This window comes from Coloeus monedula, assembly GCF_965178545.1.
Source record: "Coloeus monedula genome assembly, chromosome: 3".
Classification (NCBI taxonomy): domain Eukaryota; kingdom Metazoa; phylum Chordata; class Aves; order Passeriformes; family Corvidae; genus Coloeus; species Coloeus monedula.
This window is the reverse complement of record NC_138783.1, coordinates 109,738,631-109,758,738: the sequence shown is the minus strand read 5'-3', so window position 1 is coordinate 109,758,738 and position 20,108 is coordinate 109,738,631. Positions and strand designations below refer to the sequence as shown.

General features: G+C 35.3%; 1 protein-coding gene across 5 annotated transcripts in view; it reads left to right on the top strand.

The window, feature by feature from the left end:
* The window catches only part of DMD (dystrophin), a 999,626-nt gene that overhangs the window by 314,572 nt on the left and 664,946 nt on the right, over positions 1-20,108 (top strand). For all 5 annotated transcript variants that reach the window (XM_082277447.1, XM_082277448.1, XM_082277450.1 and 2 more), the window contains 4 exons: positions 300-423; positions 7,962-8,049; positions 15,164-15,405; positions 17,145-17,325. In XM_082277447.1, the coding sequence (XP_082133573.1) occupies positions 300-423; positions 7,962-8,049; positions 15,164-15,405; positions 17,145-17,325 (635 nt within the window). The remainder of the gene's footprint in view (positions 1-299; positions 424-7,961; positions 8,050-15,163; positions 15,406-17,144; positions 17,326-20,108) is intronic.

The following is a 20,108-nucleotide window of genomic DNA, read 5'->3' as shown; positions in this document are numbered from 1 at the left end:
ATTTCATGTCTTCCAAAAACATCAGCTTGAAAAATTAGAATACTTATTGTGAAAATTATTGAATCTGTTCAGCTGTCAAATTAGGGTCTGAAAAATGGAAAACTTTCTAAATTTTATATTTCTAAATTTTAGGGTGAATACTTTATGAACTCTCTGATGAGACATGGGAGTTTAAAACTGTCTTTTTCTGAGAGAAATTGCTGTTTATTCACTTGTTTAAACAACCATGTTTGCTGCCAATCCTGTTTTCACAAACTTAGTGGAAATTGAAAGTCTTATTACACATTTCTGTCTCTCAGGTTTGACTCGGATTCGACAGAGCTCCACAGCTGGATGACCCGCTCGGAGGCAGTGCTGCAGAGTCCTGAGTTTGCCATCTACCGAAAAGAAGGGAACATCTCAGACCTCAGAGAAAGAGTCAATGTAGGAGAAACTGCTCATACATATGTCTGTTAGTCTGTATTAGCTTGTCAAAGTTCTTTCAAAGTCCAAGTTTAAATGAGTTCAAATGCAGACTGACAAGCATTGATTGTCCAGAATAAATTTAGAGGTGTTCACTGTTTCTGTGAATTTCAGATTTTGGCACCAAAATTCCTACGCAGGCTGTCTGAATACATAGATTTTTGTTGTTGTTTTTGTTCATACATATTCATATTTAATTAAGGTATTCTAGATCCATGAAAGTCTTAGGTAAAGTTATACCAAAGGCTATATTTAATTTCTTAAATGTGTAGCATCATTCTATACTGATAGCTTAATTTGACGTTATACATGCATAAATCGGAGAACATGAAAAGTGTCACTGTAGTGGATGCTAAAGAAAATCAATATCTATTTCCTTTTACAGTGCTGTAAAATATATATGGCAATCACCAGTTTCCACAGAGATTTTATTGGGTTTTTTTCCCCTCTATTTTAGTACCATATCAGAACCAAAAACTTTTCTGCTAAAGTGAATAGTTCTGCCCTGCTTAAGAAGTAGCTATGTTTGTGTGTATGTGTGTGTGTCACAGACTGAATTACTGAATTTAGCCCTCAAAAACGAAACTGTTGCAAATTTTCTTCCTTATTTAATTTTTGTGGATCAATGAAAAAATGCCCATCTTTTCCAAGTAAGAGAAAAGGGAGTTTTTTATAATTAGCTCTGATAGTTGCATAGTATATTATGGAACATCATTAAAAAATGTGCTGATACATACTCCTAGAACACAAACAAATGGGACAAAGTTTCTGGATTGAATTTAGATTTGCTTCTGGTTTTTCTGATTGTCTGTTTTTCCATCATAAATCAGCTATTATAAGATTGAGGAACATGGAATTTTGTGATTTTAAGTGTGCATTTTTAAATTCCATGTTAAATCATAGGTTTCTTGCAATAATTTTAGTTATTAATATTATCATAGTAAGAGTGCTAGAAATTATCCATTCTGAGGGAATATCTTGAATTAATTTATGGCACAACTTCATTTTTATGTGAAATATACATACATATACATATATATGCAGACTGGATCAAACACACAGAGTAGATTTGATGGGTTCACATGCTTCCATACTGAGTTAATTGGATTCATCTAATACTTTAATAGCTATACAATTAATTTTCCAAGTGCTCCAACCTAAATTTTAAAAGAAACAAATAGAAAAAAAGAAACAAAATGCTCATCCTCCCTTCATATATTCACATTTTGACAAATGTATTCATTTCAAGGATGAAAATTAGCTCATCTTGACTAACAAATTACACTGGCTATCCACACTGTCAGGTTTCCTGCCTGTTCTACCTCATATTGTCTAAGACTTTATAAAAGCATTAAAGGATCCAGGAGCCATGGTTCCCCTTCCTCCTTCTTTCCTTTCTTTGCTTTTGAGAAGGTGGTGGTTGCTGCAAGTAAAGGAGTGGAGGTGGCTGAGCCACAGGACCTCCTTTGGTCCCAGCTGGAATTCTACTAGGTCTTGTCTTGCCTTTGCTGGAGCTGAGGAAGAACATTGGGGCTGGGAGGACACTACCTACCACATTTATCCAGGCCTCATTTCAGCTGGTGAAAACACACATAATACTGGAGAAAAATGGGTGGAATTTGTCCAGTGCATGAGTATTTAAAGTTTGAATTCAAGACACTAAAGATAGCAGGAGATATTCCAGATGTTCCTTTGATCTCCTTGGAAACTTAATAACTGAGTTGTTAAAAAACAAATTTCCAGCTTTTTTTTTCCAGTAAAGTAGAGCAGAAAAGGATCTCTTGTTTATCAAAAGAGCGCTGAGACAAACCAGTAATTCTACATAGATATAAGAAAAAGCAATATGTATCCTTCATTCACATTGAAAATATTTTTAAAGACCAAGACCAGTTTTAATTTCACAGTGTCATTGCTTTTAAATGAACATTTTATAGAGCAAATAAAGTCAAATTTAGAAGTTTCTAGTTGCTCTAAGGGAGAAAACATTCTATTACATGTATTAATTTGATAGTGCAAACTCTGAAAGATGGCACTTGACAAATGGCTACATGGATTCTGTGTTGAATGGTTTTCAGTTAGTGTAAGTCTTTGAACACACTTTTTTAAAAAGAAAAAAAAAAAAAATCAAATTTTTAGAAATTCCAGGTTTTAAAACTTGTCCTGACCTGACTTTTCCTGGTCTTGTCTCTGTCTCTATCCATAAAATGAGAGACAAAGCAGAAAGTACTCTTCAGTTCATTGATTTGAACAGTTTCATTGCTGCTTGCTAACACTTTTAGTTATTAGTTCTCTCAAAACGAGCCTCAAATCAATGGAAAATGAGGTAGTGTGTGTTTTAACATATTATAATCTCTAGTAAAATTGTAGAAGGCATATAAAAAAAGAATGAAATGCAGAAAGGGAAACATATGTGAGAGATAATTGAAATAGATTTTATTGTACTGTTGTGCTTTAAGCCCAGCTGGCAATTAAGCACCACTTGCTAAACACCACTTGCTCACTTCCCCCCACCCACCCCAGTGGAATGGGGAGAAGCAGAAATACAACTTGTAGGTTGAGACGTTGAGATAAGAATAGCTCAATGACATAAAGTAAAATATAATAATAACAAATAATGATTTTGATAATAAAAAGAAAGAAACAAACAACAGGTAAGGGTTGCACAATACAATTGCTGACCTCATGCTGACCAAGGCCAGACCCCAACCCTGAACCCAGATAAGCCCCCTTCCAGATAACTCCCCCAGTTTATACACTGAGCACGTTGTTCTATGGTGTGGAATATCCCCCTGGCTAGTTTGGGTCACCTGTCATGGTTATGTTCCCTCCCAGCTTTTTTTTTTTTTTTCGTGCATCACTGGCAGAGCATGAGACACACAAAAAAAGGCAGTCTTAGGATAAACAAAACGTAGCAAACCCAAAACATAATACTATCAATATTATTCCCAGAGTGAATCCAAAACACAGCACTGTCCCAGCTACTGAGAAGAAATTCACTGTATCCCAGCCGAGACCAGGATGTGCACTGACATCCATAGTCATACCTCAGTGTTGTACTCGTAAAAGCATGCATGTGACCACCTACACATGTGTGCAGAAATCCCATCTTGCCCTTTCTGGTTAATCATTTGGGGTTTTTCTCCCATATAACAACATATATTGGTATATCACAGGACACCTGTGCATTAAAACTGCCCTTTATTCCCTACCATAGCCAGTGCTGAGTTCTAGAGCCTTTTTATGATGACTTTCTTTTCTGCTGCTCTTTTGGGGACAGGTTACTAGTTCTGGGGGGTTTTTTTCTTGTGGCAGCTTGCTCTTGCCCATCATTTTTCATGGATGAGGGGTCACTTCCATAAGATTTAGCAGAAGTGCATCTGCTGCATTATGGGGGGACAGAGACGTTGGAAATTAAATCCACAAGGAAATTTCTTTTGCCATCATTGGTGATTCACAAAGTGAAAAAGCTTGCTCCCATCTCAGCGCAGAGGGGTCCTGGGGGAGACAGAGCCAAGAGCAGGCTGTATGAAAAGCAGTGACTTGGTTTACTAAGCCAGCTGTTCTTCAGATCCTGGCAGGAAATTAGCCTTTGGCAGATGTATTATGTAGCTTGAATATATTAGACTTGTGAGAAAAGTCCATTCCTGTGTCTGGGGAGAAGAAAATATTTATATCCCTTCCCTGATACAGAAGAAGGATATTTACCTTACTTGGGCAGGCAGACTGCAAAGCTGTAAGAATAGAAGTTTCATTGTTGAACAACCATACTCCTAAATAATGGAGACATCCATACATTAATGCTGTAAATATTGTTATGCTTCATCCCACAATAAATATTCTACAGTTAATGTGTGTATTTTACTAAAATCAGACCTAAGAATGACTCAGGACTTCTTTGTTTTTCTAAGCTATAATGGGCTTTCAGTATTGCAAGTTCGAATATATGAAGGTTCAGGTGCAAAAAAACCTCCACAATTTCAGGTGTTAAATCCTGCTTAGTAAGTTGGATTTGAGACTATCCAACATGAAAATGGAAATAAAACTCCCTGAAAGGAGTTTTGGTTAGCCAAGAAGAAGCACCTAGAAATTCAGAATCAAAGATAAACACAAGGAACAGATGTAAGGGAAAATGTCAGCTATCCTAGACAATTAAATTTGTTCTCTTGGCATTCTCAGAAGCCCCATTCTAATATGTTTGTTTTGTTTTAGTGACCTTTTCCAGGCATGCTTTCTTGGACCTGGATATTTGGGAGCTGAATCACTGTCAGAGGTGGTGATGATAATGTTGTCCTCTCTGCCCTCAGGGGTGATGGGTCACCATCACAGGAGGTTGGAGTACTGCTACCCTGCATCCTTTCACAGAGCTCTCAAAGTAGGATGTTGATTTGATACATGAATAACATCCAAATTTCTCCAGCCATCAGTATTTTCTAGATTATGAAGTCACTAACTACCAAAAAAAAATCTCAAGGTCAAATAAAATGTTTAGGTTTGTAAAAATAACCTCTTTGCCTTTAGCTAGCATTTAGCTAAAGATGAATTTATAATGTTTTTCAATCAATTAAAACTAGACTATAATACATTTGCATTGTCTCTTACAAAGCAGTCCAAAGGAGAATTAATCTCTGCTTGGACAAAAGCCTGTAAAGTTAACCTTTCCCTCTAATATTGGTATCTTTTTTTTTCTGAAAAATATTTTACAGAAAACAAAAAGAGTTGAGAAAAAAGGAAGTTATATATTTGGAAATATTTCGAAGTGGCTTAGGCACTATTGTCAAAAAGTGTCTATTACTATGTACAGAATTTAAGTTTCAAAACTTCACAAATCCCTTCAGAATGATCCCATTCTACTTGTGTCGTAAATTAACCTGGATCCGGAGTATGGTTACCTTCAGTAACAGAAAAAATGAGGAAACAGCCAAAGAGATGGATAGATGATAGCTGTCTCCAGGACTACTCCCTTCATTTCAAAGCATTTTACACAGGGTTATGGAAATACATCTTCTGAGGGTCTTAAAAATCCAAGACACAGTTTGCAGGTTTGGCAATGGCAGACCAGGCAGCCTAATGGCAGGACCATTGGTCAGTGTTTTGGGTAACTAGAGTGAATTTCCTCCTTTCTCCCCATATCACATCATTTGTCTTTGAATGAGAAACCAAGAGTTCAGTCTCTCTTCCTTTGGTTAGTGCTGTGCTTTCTGTGTGTAAGCATTTGTCTTCCTGTAACCAGTATTAGACCTTCATTTTTGTAATGTATGCCAATTACATAAAAATGAATGGAGAAAAATAGTTGACAGAAAGCTTGATACGTGTGAAATCTTTTGTTTAAGGACTCCACACACAGTGCTTATATTTTCTACCAGGATCTGGGAATTTGAAACTTTCAGGAGAGAGGTGGACATTTCTCCATGTTTTCCTGCACACACAGCATATCACTGGGCAGTGAAGGGTTGACTTCCACAAGCTTTTAAGTCCTATCATTTTTATATTTTAAAAAAATAAGTTTTAGCATATTTTGTGAAGTTTTTTTAAATGATTCATTTCTGCTCACTACAGTTATACATGTGATAATTACACACCTGGCATTACAGAAGGAGTAGAATCATATTCAGTATATTTTAGTGTTTTAATGATTCCTTTGGGTTCCCAGTATTTATTCTTATGTTAATTTTACCTGGCATTATAGACAGAGTAGTATTAATTAAGATTCTGTAAGAGATTTTGGAACTCTGCAGAGAGTTGATTTACTTTTTAAATTTGGAAAATATTTAAATTGTTCTGTGGAATGGTACAAGATTTTATTGACCTACAAAAATGACAGATTATTCATACAGTCATCTTTAACTTACTTGGGTTAAGCTTCATAATATTTCAATGGTAATTTAGTGATATATTAATGATATATTTATAAAATTGAAAATATTTTCATCCTTGATTTTTCTTGAAATATATTTTCTTTATATATTTTATTTATCCAAAATTGTTTTAGTGAAAGCATTAAAAAGAATCTTTGAGATATTGTTAGAAAGCCTGCTGTTTAACCATTTCTGTATGCACAAATGAATAGCAGTTATAAGTAGGCAGAGGAAAAGTATGAATTTAATCAAAAATTTCTCTTTCAAGTTTCTGTGCCTTCCTCACCTACGAAGTCTTCCAGGGAGCTGCTTCTTATTAAACTGAGCAAGTTTTAAACATCACATTTTAAAAGTTATTTTAAGAGAATTTATTCAAAGATGTTCATAGTCATTCCATATGGGTGTAACAATCTATTTGAAAAATAGTATTTCCAAGTGTTAAGTGTATAAGGTTATTTTACTAAATGCATTCTTAGATGCTTGCTTGAGCTTTCTTCTCAGTTTAAGGAACCTTTTAAAAGTCTTGCAGCATCTACCTTTGCTGTGGAAATAAACAGAGTGATGGGGAAGCCCAGTGGGATCAGCCAGGGCCGTGTGTCACGTTTCCATATACATCATGTAGGATTTGAGGGGATATATCCTCTTGTATGTGTGTATCTGCTGCAGGAAAGTGAGGGGCTTGATTTATGGGACACTGTGTTGGTCAGGATCTCTGGGAGGTATATAGTCTGTTTTATTTTTGGTGTCAAACTGGACTCTGGCCCCTCGCTGCCTCTTTGAGCTTCTAAATTGCACCTAAATTATGCAACTAATTTAGTTTAAAATCAATGAAGTGACTTCATTATGTTAATTACAAGACAGCATTGATGGGCTGTTGGATCTAAAATAAATTTACTTTCCACCAGTATTTCTACTGATCCTAAATGATAATTAAATTTAGATTCCTACTATATCCTGTAATTTTAGCGGCTGGCCTCTACTAGGCCTTACTAGCTAGCCTGAGTGCTGGCCTGAACACTGGTGAGCAATTTTTGCATGCAGAAAGGTGAATCAAGAGTATTAAATACAATGAATAATGAGAATCCTGTATTAAATCTTCAGTTAAGTTTTCTTCTTAATATCCCATTTATGGATGTCTGCTGCATATGGTCTTATATATGCATTTTACAGTTGTTTTTTTGTTTTCAAACAAAATAGTAACATAAGCAATCAAATTTTATGTGGGTTCGATACTGTAGAATGCTGTGAATCTCTGTGATTTGGGGAGAATGGTCAATTTTTGCTTTTACCATGAAAATGAGCATATCTATTCTTCCACATGGAGTTTCTGTTGAACAAATATTTTCTTTCTGAAATACTGTGCTTTGAATAGCCCTTAATTTCTGTGTTTTTTGTTTGTGTGTAAAGTACTGATGTGTGTCATTTGTCAACTCTATTGTGTTCTCACTCTCAGTTTTTATATTTGACTTTGACTCCCTTCCTGGTGGTTTGTGGTACCTGCTGCTTTCATTGCAAATGGGGGGACAGGCAGGGCAATATGACAGGTTAAAAGGTCTCAAGAAATCAGAAGACATCATTGGGATTAATTACTTTCTTATTCAAAATCCCTCTGTTGAAGTACTCACCTTTCCTGTCACGCTGCAGGCCATCCAGCGAGAAAAGCCTGACAAGTACAGAAAACTGCAAGATGCCAGCAGATCAGCTGAAGCCCTGGTGGAACAGATGGTGAATGGTAATTACATGGGAGTTGCTTTAGATAATCTTCTTAGGGATTTGATAAACGAACACGTTCATATTTATCACAAGAATTATATTAGCACATACTGTCTAAATGGAACGGTAAAGTGATATTGCCTTATATTTCTTTTATTATTTCTGAATGTTCAATCTGTTAATTAGAAAAGAGAAAAAAAAGTATTGTCACTTTAGTACCATGCAAAGAAACGTGTGTGAAACTCACAATAATGAGTTGTATATTAGCAATCTGTTCTGTGCAGAGGCTTAAGTTGTAATCTTATTTTCTGAGTACTCTAAGCTTCGAAGTATATTAACACATCTGAGTTAGAGAGCTCTGAAGGCATTACTTTAACCAGCTGGGGAAAAAATACTTCCTGACTTTTAATATAAAATGTATGTTTTGTAATATATGTATTGCTGTAAGGTTCTGCATCATAGAAAATATAACATTTTATTGGGATTTGGAAGAGATTTTTGGCATTTAGTTTTTTGAAGATAATAATTTACAAAACTTATACTACTCTTAAACAAAGAAAAATAGCTGCAAGGGTTTTTGTTTGTTTGTTTGCTTGCTTTCCAAAGAAATTACTACATTATGCCATTCTTTTGAACTTTTAAATAAGGGAAAAACAAAACCCAAAGAAAGGTAAATGAAAGTAAAATTCTAAGTCATGCCATTGTCCTTAATATTAAAGAACGTCTTGCCTTGCAATGAAATATTAAACGTGGGCCTATGTCTGTCATACTGATATGATTACCAGAAGTACAGATGCTGAATACACTGATATTTGGAACCTATATTTTCTTTTGAATTGCTACAGTGAATAACCAATAATTAAATTGCTAAAAGTGAAATGCTTTAAGTCTGAGGTACTAACTGGCCAACCTGAAGAAATTTGATGGAATCCTAAGATGATTTTTCTCAAGTATGAAGGTGTAATATTTTAAAATAGACCATGTTTAATGTGTGGGACTTTTTTTTTTTTTTTTTCTTTTTTTTTTTTTTTTTTTTTTTAATGTTTTCTGTCTGGGATAACTGGTTGTATATGTGTTTTAGGGCAGCATCTTTAATTTGTGTGCTGACACATTGAGGTTCCTATTCTGGGCAGAATCTGTCTAGGGCATATTTATCCGTGCCCCACTCTTCGATTTGCCAAATGCAGACCTGGACCTCAAGAATTCCAGTTTAGTTTCTTTGGATTATGTAATACTTTATGATAACTAACTTTGCTGTTAGATTCAGAGCTCACTACCGTCTTAAATAATGCTTTCCCTGCACTGTGATGCCTACCATGTCATGTATCAAGTAGACTAACATTCTGACTTAATTGTTCTCATGGGGTTTTAAATCAAGACTCTCTTTTCCTCTCCCTCAGTCCATGGGTCCATTCTTATTCATGGTTTGCAGATGTCGTGATCTCCACTGTGGCTAGATGTGCATATAAATATTTCCAATATTTCTCAAATCACACCTCTTTTTTTAGGAAGCACATCTTCCAGCTGGGTGGCAGGCACAGGGTAAACTAAGCCAGCATGACTTTATCAAGTTCAACTTTGCCAACAGCTCTGAGGTCTGTGTCACACATTATATTTTGGTAGCCTTGGTAGCAAAAACATTCTGGCATGGCTGACAGGTTAATTGACTGTGACAATGAAGATCTCTTATTATCATGGTTTTAGGGAGGAAACAGTCCCTTTGGAAAGAGAAACAGTTCCTCTTGACTTGAAGCCTTCAACTGCTCCACTAATGTAAAAGCAGTTTGAAGAATAGTGTTTGGAATAGTTAATTAATGCAGTAATTACCAGCAGTAGAGAGTAGAATTAAATAATTAACATTAGTTGGTGAGAACTATGAGATGATTTTAACAAAGAATTGGCAAATGGAATATCTTGCAAAGTGCTCAAAATTACTCCCTGAGGGTAGAGGAAGTTAACTGCCATTGTAAAGCCACTGTACTTTTGAATATAACATATTTTCTATTTGTCCTTTCTTCCAGTAATTATGATCTGATTGCAATTAATGGTTGCAATTTAGTTCAAATGAAATTGAACTAAAAGTTAAGTAAAAATATTAATTTAACTTTAAAACTTCATCTCAGACTGTAGCAGAGTTACGCAGTTTTATATTTTCCACAGTAACTCAACTAAGTTTCTATAGTGTTTGTGTCTTGCGTAATTTTTTTTTTTTTTTTTTTGGTTGTTGTATTCACTAAGAACAAGAAGAAAGATTTGCTAAATCTCAAAAATAACATTCAGTGGAGCAGCCTAACTATTCCTTCATACCTTCCTGTTCCCATGCTCGAACTCTTTTCCATACTTGGGAAGGAAATGGAATTAATTCATGTGCCTGTATGGATTTGTGGGAGATCTGCAGTTTAATATCTAGTGAAGGGAAGATGTACTATGTTATTTTAATGAAAAACTTTCTAACTACCACAATTTACAGATCAAATGATGATGCTCCCATTGTTACTCTCTAGGGAAACGAGTCAGTGATTGAACTGATGATTGTCATGCATTTGCAGTATAATCTGTAATTAGAAGACTACAGAAGGCAAACAGATTTAAGGCACAGATCAATTCAGAAGTCAAGTGATGACAATTTTAATTGTATTGTTAATTTTTACTTATTGTGCATCAATTAGATCTGGACTAATAGTGATTAGACTCTTTAAGATTCCAGTTATACTGGCACTGAATTCCTGGCTTTACTTAATATATAAAATATTCTTTCTCTTTGCTCACAAACAAAATTCTGTATGTAACAGATGAAGAGCATGAAAAGATGAAACCTCTGATGGATTATAAGAGCAAGTTCAGAATGCTGGTGAATTCCATTGTTGTATCATTTCTATTTATTTTCTTTCTTTTGTTTTTTCTGTGATAGGTAGGAGAGAGAATAAGTTAAAGAAAACAGTATTCTGGAGAGAATTGGATTGGTTTACTTAGGGTTTAATTTATTTGTTCCTTAGCAGAGGAAAATATTCTGAGGAAACATACTTACCCAGGGCACTCTTCTAGCCTTATGTAAACATTGTCAGCCACTGTCAGCAAAAGTATTTTGCACTGGAAAGAACTGCCCTTTCCCACAGCACAGCTGTTCTTGTGTTTGTAGGTAGGGTGTCTGGACATTGCCATTTGAAGGGCTTTTCCCATCACAAACGAAATTGTGGATGCCTCTTTACCCAAACACCTACATGGGCTGTGCTCTGCCTCTACTTGCTCATGCTTTCAAAGTCTGATGATTGCAATCAGTGAAAACTTACATATTCAGTTTGCCAGTATTTCTAGGAAAAAAAAAATCTGTTTTGTTTTTCTTTACTAAATTATATTTTAAAATAGAATAACAAATCTGTTGATGCATAAGTGAAGCAGTTTAGCAGTTTGAGTGGCCACTTGGCTACTATAGTAGTTTAGAATAAAATAAACAGGGCATCGAAATGAATACACAGAGATTTTAGATAGGAAGCATTAAAGTGAATACAAATCAATTTATTGCAATAAAACGTAATTTTGAAGTGCCATCATTCTGTGGAAGAAATACATTATCTTGTAAGTTACACAAGAGTAAAAAGCTACAAAAAACCAGATGATGTTACATTATTCTATCACAGAACCATAGCAAATGACAGATGCACTTAACAAGATATACTTCATATTAAGAGGCAATTCCAAAGCACTTGCATGTAAGGTGCTTCACAATTAAAAATATTCAGGCACAATTTGTTATGTGCAGTATACAAGGTAATAAAATTAATAAATGCACTTCAGATAATGATCTGTTTCCTCTGGATACAGTATATTTATACAATGAGTATACCAGAAGCTTTTAGAATGTGAAACATGAAAAGGTTATGAACTAACCACTATTCATAAAATAATGTTTTACCAGAAAATGGGTTTTATATTGTTTCTTTGCCTGCTTGTAAACTTTTGGCATGTCTTGGTAAAGTTGCTTAAGTTAATGAAGAAATCAGTAGTTGCTGCAGAAGAAAGTTTCAAACAGGACAAGGAATAATGGAGTTTATTAAGGAGCAATAAAGTAAAACACAGGAAGTTCCACCTCAGCAAGAGGAAGAATTTCTTTACACTGAGGGTGGCAGAGCACTGGGGCTGCTGCCCAGGGAGGTCATGGAGTCTCCCTCTCTGGAGACATTCAAACCCCACCTGGATGTGTTCCTGTGTCACCTGCTCTGGGTGACCCTGCCTTGGCAGGGGGGTTGGGCTGGGTGATCTCCAGATGTTCCTTCCAACGCTAACAATTCCATGATTCTGTGAAATTCTTAATTTTCACCAATGGGTCAAAATTCCCAAATGATCTCAAGTGCAAGTAGCAGCCATTTTATTACATCCTTCTGGAAATTATGTGCTGGCATCTGATGGATGATTTTGAGTTACCTGAATGGACTGAGAAATAAGAGTTTTAAAACTAGATGCTATGGAGATTTTATCTTCCTTTCAGTAGGATACTGTGCAATATTTTACCAAACATGACTCTGCATAAACCAGTTTTGTACTGTCCACTTCAGTAACATGAAGAGCAAAAGCATTTCTTTATCTGTGCATGTATGGAATCACATTTAGACTCAAGGGTTAGAAGAATTAAAGAAAAACTGAATAATAGTGGCTATTTTCACATATTTAAATGTGTCATGTTAAGAGGGACCTATGAGCAAAATAAGGAAAGAAGATCTGGTGAATCTAGATTTTCATCTGAAATATGGTCCTCTCTGAATCTTTAAAGAAAATATTGCAGTGAAAACTATTATTATGTGTGGAGAATTCATGACTGCACTTCTCCTGGTAATCATAATCTCACCTAAGGGTACTTTGGAGACTGTGGCAGCTGAAAAGAGAGGAAAGGAGGAATAAATAAAGTGATCTTTTTATATCTAGTCTGCCAAACTCACAGACAACGTCTTCCAGGTTCAGAGATAATAATGAACACAGTGGCAGATAATCTGCTCTCTCTTATGAATATACAGCATTTTTATAACCGACTCACAACAGAAACAATTGTTGAAATACAGCACAGTTAAAGTCTTATTGTCTATACACATTTGTTCTTGCTGTTGTTAAGATTCAGTATCTGTGTGCCTGGTTGTCTGTTCAGATGTGTTGTGCCATTCAGGTTTATGCTGCCTCTTCACATGCTCATTAGACATTACACTTCTAGAAAATGTAGTTATGCTACCACATCTTGAGATGCACACACACACTCACAAAAGACAAGACCACTTTTGGATTTTATTAAGATGTGTCAAAATACTTTTTTACCTCTTCTTGCTTCAGTGTTCATTTTATATCCTTGCCCAGTCCTTAAACTCTGCTCTTCAGTTTTTTGAGTATTACGTGGATGTGGCGCTGCTCCAACCACCACAGTTGCCATATCTCCCAACAGTACTGGGCTGTTTTTCCTATAGTTTTGCTTTTTGAAATGCTGTACAATTTGCTTGGTTGGGGCATTATCCCAGGGAAAAAGCATATCCAGAGAAATGCTATCAGGTACTGCACAGTCTGTTTCCAAGTGGGCTGTTTCCAAGCAACTCTGAATGAAATAGCCCTCAGCTGGATCCAGAACAGGATTTGCCAGAGCACTGTGGTGCTCCACAACACACATGATCCCAGATTACCATTTAATGGGGTTTACCATATAGCATGCATTATAGAATATAGAAATATAGCAATACAGAATATTTAATATAAAAAAAAAAATCTATTATGTTTTATTTAAGGCACTTAGCTGTAATTAGGAATATATTTCCTAAGTCCTACCTTCCAAAATTACTATGAAGTTTACTATTTTTTAATCCTGTTAAAGAATTTTTCCTGCAGATTTGAGTACAGATTGCAAACCAGAAAACCCATTTTTGATACTGTATCAAAGATGGCAGAAGTGGAGCACAGAAGGGTTTTGTCTCATTTGCTTTTAAACTTGCTTTAAAAAAATACTCTTATTTTTATTATTGTGATAAAAACATGGCTTCTGTTTAACTGGTTGGCTATCATATGACTATGTGGTGATGTTATTAAAAGTGTTCTTAAGCATATGGCATTGCTCAATGATTTGAGAGTTTTACTAATTTTGAAATAATATTGGTCCTATTGCTATGTGTATCATTACATGTCATTACAATTAAAAAACTGTTAGGGACTACATTTAAACTTCCACTAAAAAATAAATGAGATGATTAAGTTAATATTATTTGGAAGTCAACCTGAGTTCAAGTTACAGAATGATTCTGAATTATGTTATTGTAAGACACATTTTCTCATCTTTCATATGTATTGATTTGCTTTCTTCACATAAATTGAAGAAAGTTCCTTTTACTTTTTAATTGTTCTAACTTCCTTGTCTGTAAGAACTAAAGTCAGTTTTATTTTATGAACTTTAATATAAGCATAATTATTGAACAACAGACAGAAATAGGCAAACTACGTAATTGAAACCAAACTCTTTGAAAATAACTATAGAGAAGCATCACCTATGGTTTCTTGGGTCTCTTCTTACTGTCTCCTCATGGTTATTTTTGGACACACAGGACTGGCCCAGATGGAGGTTTGATCTGATATTTTGTTTATTCCTTAGTGTTTATAGTATTTCTAAAATAACATGTAATGCAAAATTTAAGGGGTGGATCATCAGAAACCTCTAAATAACTGTGGAATATAGTTCTCATTAATTGTAATCATTCTTTTTATAGAAGAAAAGCCAGCAACAGTCTTGTACATTAAAATCTAATTACAGTCCAGGCATAGTTTTCAAAATCCAGCTGTCAGGCATTTTCTTGTTTCTTTTAGCAATTTTAATTAGCTTTATGTATTGCATCTCTACTTTCTGCTTTATTCCCATTCTTGTACTTTAATGTAGTTTATAATTCATTCCCACAGCAACAAAAGTACCCAGGCAGCAACTTTAAATATTTTTGATATACTTTCCCCACTAATGTGTAACATCTGTAGATTCAGAACTGTTATTTGGTGATAAATCATTAACTGGATTTATGAGCTCTCAAATAGAGGAATTGAATTGTTAAACTATCCTACTTTTTTTTCCTTTTCTTTGTAACTTGTTTATCTTTAAGCATCTTTTTCTCTTGTTTTTCTAGAGGGTCTAAATCCTGACAACATTAGACAAGCTTCAGAGCAGCTGAAGAGCCGCTGGATTGAGTTCTGTCAGTTGCTGAGTGAAAGACTGACATGGCTGGAGTACCAAAATAACATCATTGACTTCTACTCCCAGCTGCAGCAACTGGAGCAGACAGCAATTACTGCAGAAAACTGGTTGAAAGCACAACCCAAACCAGCAACAGATCCTGCTACAGTAAAAACCCAGTTAGAAAGATGCAAGGTTAGAGATTCTTCAAGTTTTTTTTTGTGATATTGCACTTCATAGGTGTTCCAAAGGTGGGACAGGTTATGACCTACACTATTTCAGTATAAAAATGGTAAATGACTCCTTGGATTTACTAAGTAATTATTGAAAATATTTGTTCAAGGAAAGCAAAAATTAGTAAAGAAATAAAGAGGCAATAGAGCGTAGGATATGGGTCTTCAAAACTCTGCCCCAAATATTTAGTTATTAAGGTACTTAGATACTTATAGGGAACTATGGCCCTAAAGCCTTTGTAATATTTAATTTTCATGTAAAAATCTGTGTCTTTTGTTCCTCATTAAGAAAATGTTGCTCATCACCTCTGCTAAGGATCTGTGCCAAAACATTGTTTTCAAGTCCAAAATTCTGCCATTGCAGACCACTTTACTACTTACATACCCTGTGTTCTGTTGGAGTGTGGGTTGAGTAGTCAAATGGAGGAATATTCTTCTGTCACAATGTGAGGAAATCACAATAGTTGTACAAAAACCACCACACCAATTCACTTATAATTCTCCCTAATTGCTTTTATTTGTGTGCTTCACCATCATAGAAATTTGCTTCTCTCTCTTACTGCAGACAACTCTGTGGATGGGGAGTTTACAAATCAATATTGATTGACAGGAATATATTGAGGTGTAGTATTGCATTATAAATTGCATGACATACTTGTAGAAGTTTGACTTTAGGAAATCTCTGACTCCAGAAGCTCTCAAACAGAAAGTATTTGAAACCCAAACTGAGATCTATGCTATTACTTCAATTTTCAGGCATTTCCAAGCTGGCATTGTACCTACAGTGGTCTCTGTTCTCATGCAGAAAACTTTTCCTTGAATAGCTCTGCTATGAACTGTACATTTGGCTTACTTTGCTCATTTGTTTTTATCCAGCAGTTGTACATGTCACAGTGTTCACAAGGTATAACAGCACAACCTCATTGCTCTCCACAGCTTCCTGAGAGGGGGCGTGAAGAAGAAGGTGCTGATCTCTTCTCCCTGGTATCCAGGGACAGGATGCATGGGAATGGTTCAAAGCTGTGCCAGGGGAGGTTTAGACTGGAATGGGAGGGCGTTCAAAGAGTGTAATAAAAAGGCTTCCTGGGGAGGTGGTCTGTGCCCCCAGCCTGTCAGTCTTTAAGAGCCATTTGGAAAATGCCCTTATCCACATGCTTTAACTTGTCAGCCCTGAAGTAATCAGGCAATTGGAATGGATGTTCCCTGAAGGTCCCTTCCAACTGATGTGTGCCATCCTAATCTTAACCTCTAATGTGTTACTGTGAGGCTGCTAGAAACCACTGGGCATTTTCATCTCTCCTTTTCTACTTCATTTTATTCAGCCTGTACATAATCTAACTGAGATGGGTACAGGATTATGGTACACGTGCTGTTTTTCTCTTCCCAGCTTCACATGAAAAGGATGTTCCTTAGGCTTGAAATTTTAATGTACAATCTGTTTTATTTTCTTTGAGCATAATGTCCTGTAAAAGCAACTTTAAGGTGACTTTAAACAGTGGAGTTGGGAGCAGTGGTATTAATTGGTCAGAAAAGGGTTAAAATGTTGAATTGGTTTGTATTGTAACTTGTGACTGATGTATTTGGAAGCAAAATAGTTGTGTAATGTGCACTGGAACAGTGGTGATTTCATGGCACTAGTGATTTCACCTCTTGGGTAGCTGTATCTTGATTTTTTTTTTTTTTTTTTGGTCAAACATGCAGGATGAAATCATTCGAATGTCAACCCTGCAGCCTCAAATTGAACGGCTAAAGGCTCAAAGTCAAGCACTCAAAGAGAAAGAACAAGGACCAGTGTTTCTGGATGCTGACCTTGCTGCTTTTACCAGCCATTTCAAACAAATATTTGCTGACATGCATGCCAGAGAAAAGCAGCTACAGACCAGTAAGTGTTCTTGACAAGAAGTCAATTTGCCTGACTAGCACACAAAAGATAGTTGTTTATATTTTACTTTCCCAGTTTTACATTTGTTTTTGTGATACTAAACCAGTAGTGCAATTTAGGTGCTCTTTTTGGCAATTGAATTAGCCTTTCAAAAATTATCAGTGTATTCCATGTTTTATATTAATAAGAAATCAAGGGAAAGTACACTATTGAGAAGCAAAGCTTCCACTCAGTGTAGTTCTATCATCAAACCTCCTCTTGTTGGTATGTTTATGGACAGATTCAGTGATGTTTTTTGGCACAATAAAACTGTCTTTTTTTAGTTGAGTTATGATAGGGCACTCCATCTCTGTCAGTCAGTAAAGAGGAAAGAGAGCTTAACTACAGGTGGGAATCTGCTCTTGATTTTCAGAGAATAGAAATTTAACTCCATAAATCTCATCAAAGACAGATGCACCTTAGCACATCTGGTTTTTCATCATGTGGCCAACTCTTTCTTATTTACAACAGAAAACACATGACTTCCAGTTATAACATTATTTGCAATATTTTTAGTAAAATGAATTTTTAAAAAGGGGCAAAAAGCTATACCAAAATGGAAAGTTAACTATTCCTAGTTAATGATATGTAGCATACCAGTAATGGCTGTACTGTTTCTCTATTAGATTATGAAATTAATAAATTATCAGACAAAAGAATACAAATTTAACTTTTCTCAACAAAAATGTTATTTGCCCCTTAAACCAATGATATCTCTAAATTACTGTACTGATTTGAAATTTGACATAGTGCTAGCTCCTTCTAGTGGATTTTTCTAGCATTCCTCCTAAATTCTTTCATGGAGAATTTTGGAGATTTTTTTTTTCAACACTACATTACTGCACTGCTGGAGTTATTTTACATGTGTCCACATATGCAAACTGAAGAGGTGATGATGCCTAGGAGAACTGAAGAAATAAAATGCAAGTGTCCCATAGCAAGTGATGAAAGAATGGATTATAGAAATTTAAGGAGTGTAAAGGTTTTTTATTACTCTAAATTAGAGATGAACAATGGATATTAATCCATTAATTAAGTCATTAATGTGACTCTGGTTTAGATGCTGAAACTGGTTGCCATTCTCCCAACAGAAAAAAAAAAAAAAGTAAATACTGACTTCTTTCTGATTTCTTCTCCATCTAAACTTCCATCATTGCTGGTTTTACCACATCAAATTTTACTGTAGTGAGAGGTCATGAATTAACCAGTTGATTAGTCCAGTAAGACAAGTAGTGTTCACTGCCTGACCTGCAATGCCATGGGCATTGGTAAAGTTCTTTCTGGGTATTCCTTCCCCCTCCTGAGCTGCAGTAAGCTCCTCCAGTGCCCTGGCCAGTTGCAGAAACAACTCTGTGGAGGTGGTAACATTGAACAGATTGGGGTAAGTCTCCTGAAGTGTGAGAGAACAGAAGTCTCTAGATCAATATTTCATGGAGCCCTGGACAGGTGTTGCTATTTTATGTAGCTGCTCTGCATCATGGGTGCTTCATCTCAAATGGTTCAGCTGTCAGGATGAGATTTTTTATCCCATACAGTACATACCATAGTGGTGTTTTAGGTGAGCATTTTATGCAGAAACAGTTTTATCCAAAGTTCTAATTTCCTTTCATAACTGCTGTAGATGTGACTGAACGTGGATGGGATAGTTCTGCCTATTGCTATTTCAGGATAGTCTTACGAATCAAAAATGTAGCATAAAAACAAACCAACCTGAATCCAAAGCATAAAAATTTGGCTCTTTGAGACTGAATTTCTTCTTCTTTCTTTGATGACTACTTTTCTTATGTTTTACAGATGGGCCATATCCTGTGTCTTTTTTCTGGCCTTACTTTAATAGAAAATGTTGACATTTTGTTAGACTATTTTAATTATTTCCATATTTTATTTACATAAATTATTTGTAAATAATTATTTCCTACAGATGGAAAAGTTTCCTGAGGACTGAATGATGTTTTTGCAGATCAGTATTTGAATTTTTTTTTTCTTTCCTGCACATAAAACCTACATGTGTTTAAAAAGATTTTTCTTTTTTGATTCATCATTATGGTTTCTTTTTATGTTAAAAAGATATTTACTTTTCACCATCATAAGAGGTTTGGTTATTTTGTGAGGGGGTATTTTGGGGGTTTTGTTAATGTTCTATTGCTTCATTCTCTTTTCTGATGGATAAGGGTATTTAGCTGTTCTGTTTTTCAAGATAATTTTTCCCTCATAAACAGTTTTCTCTAACTGTGGGGATTTTCTCCCTCAAATATTTTTTGTTTGGTCAGGTTTTGATTGTGTTTTTTTGAGAGTGATGGTAGTTTTGGTTTGGGTTTTTTTTCAAACATTCAAGAGTGCTTAGTAGTTTCTCTGTTCTGCACAGTAGATTTGTCAATAAAATAATACTAAAGATTAACTCAGATTTTCTTACATGTTTTTTCTCCTTGATTTGATTAGCATTTCCAGTTATAAGACCTAATTTAAATTCTGAAACCTATTTGGTTAGGTTTTTTCATTATTTTGTAGTGCTGTTTCTGAAAGAGGTACAACCTCATAAAATATTAAGAAATATGGCCCTATTTTTCTCACTTTATAGAATGTCTGTATATCCGTAGGTTGTTTTGAATGTGATGTATCCAGCATTCCAGCTCTCTCTTCTCCCCAAATACATTTAGAGTAATGTCTAGAATACTGGTATATAGAAAAAAATCAAGGTCAGAGCTTAAAACTGTTCAGTAATCTACACAAGGGAGTGTAATGGA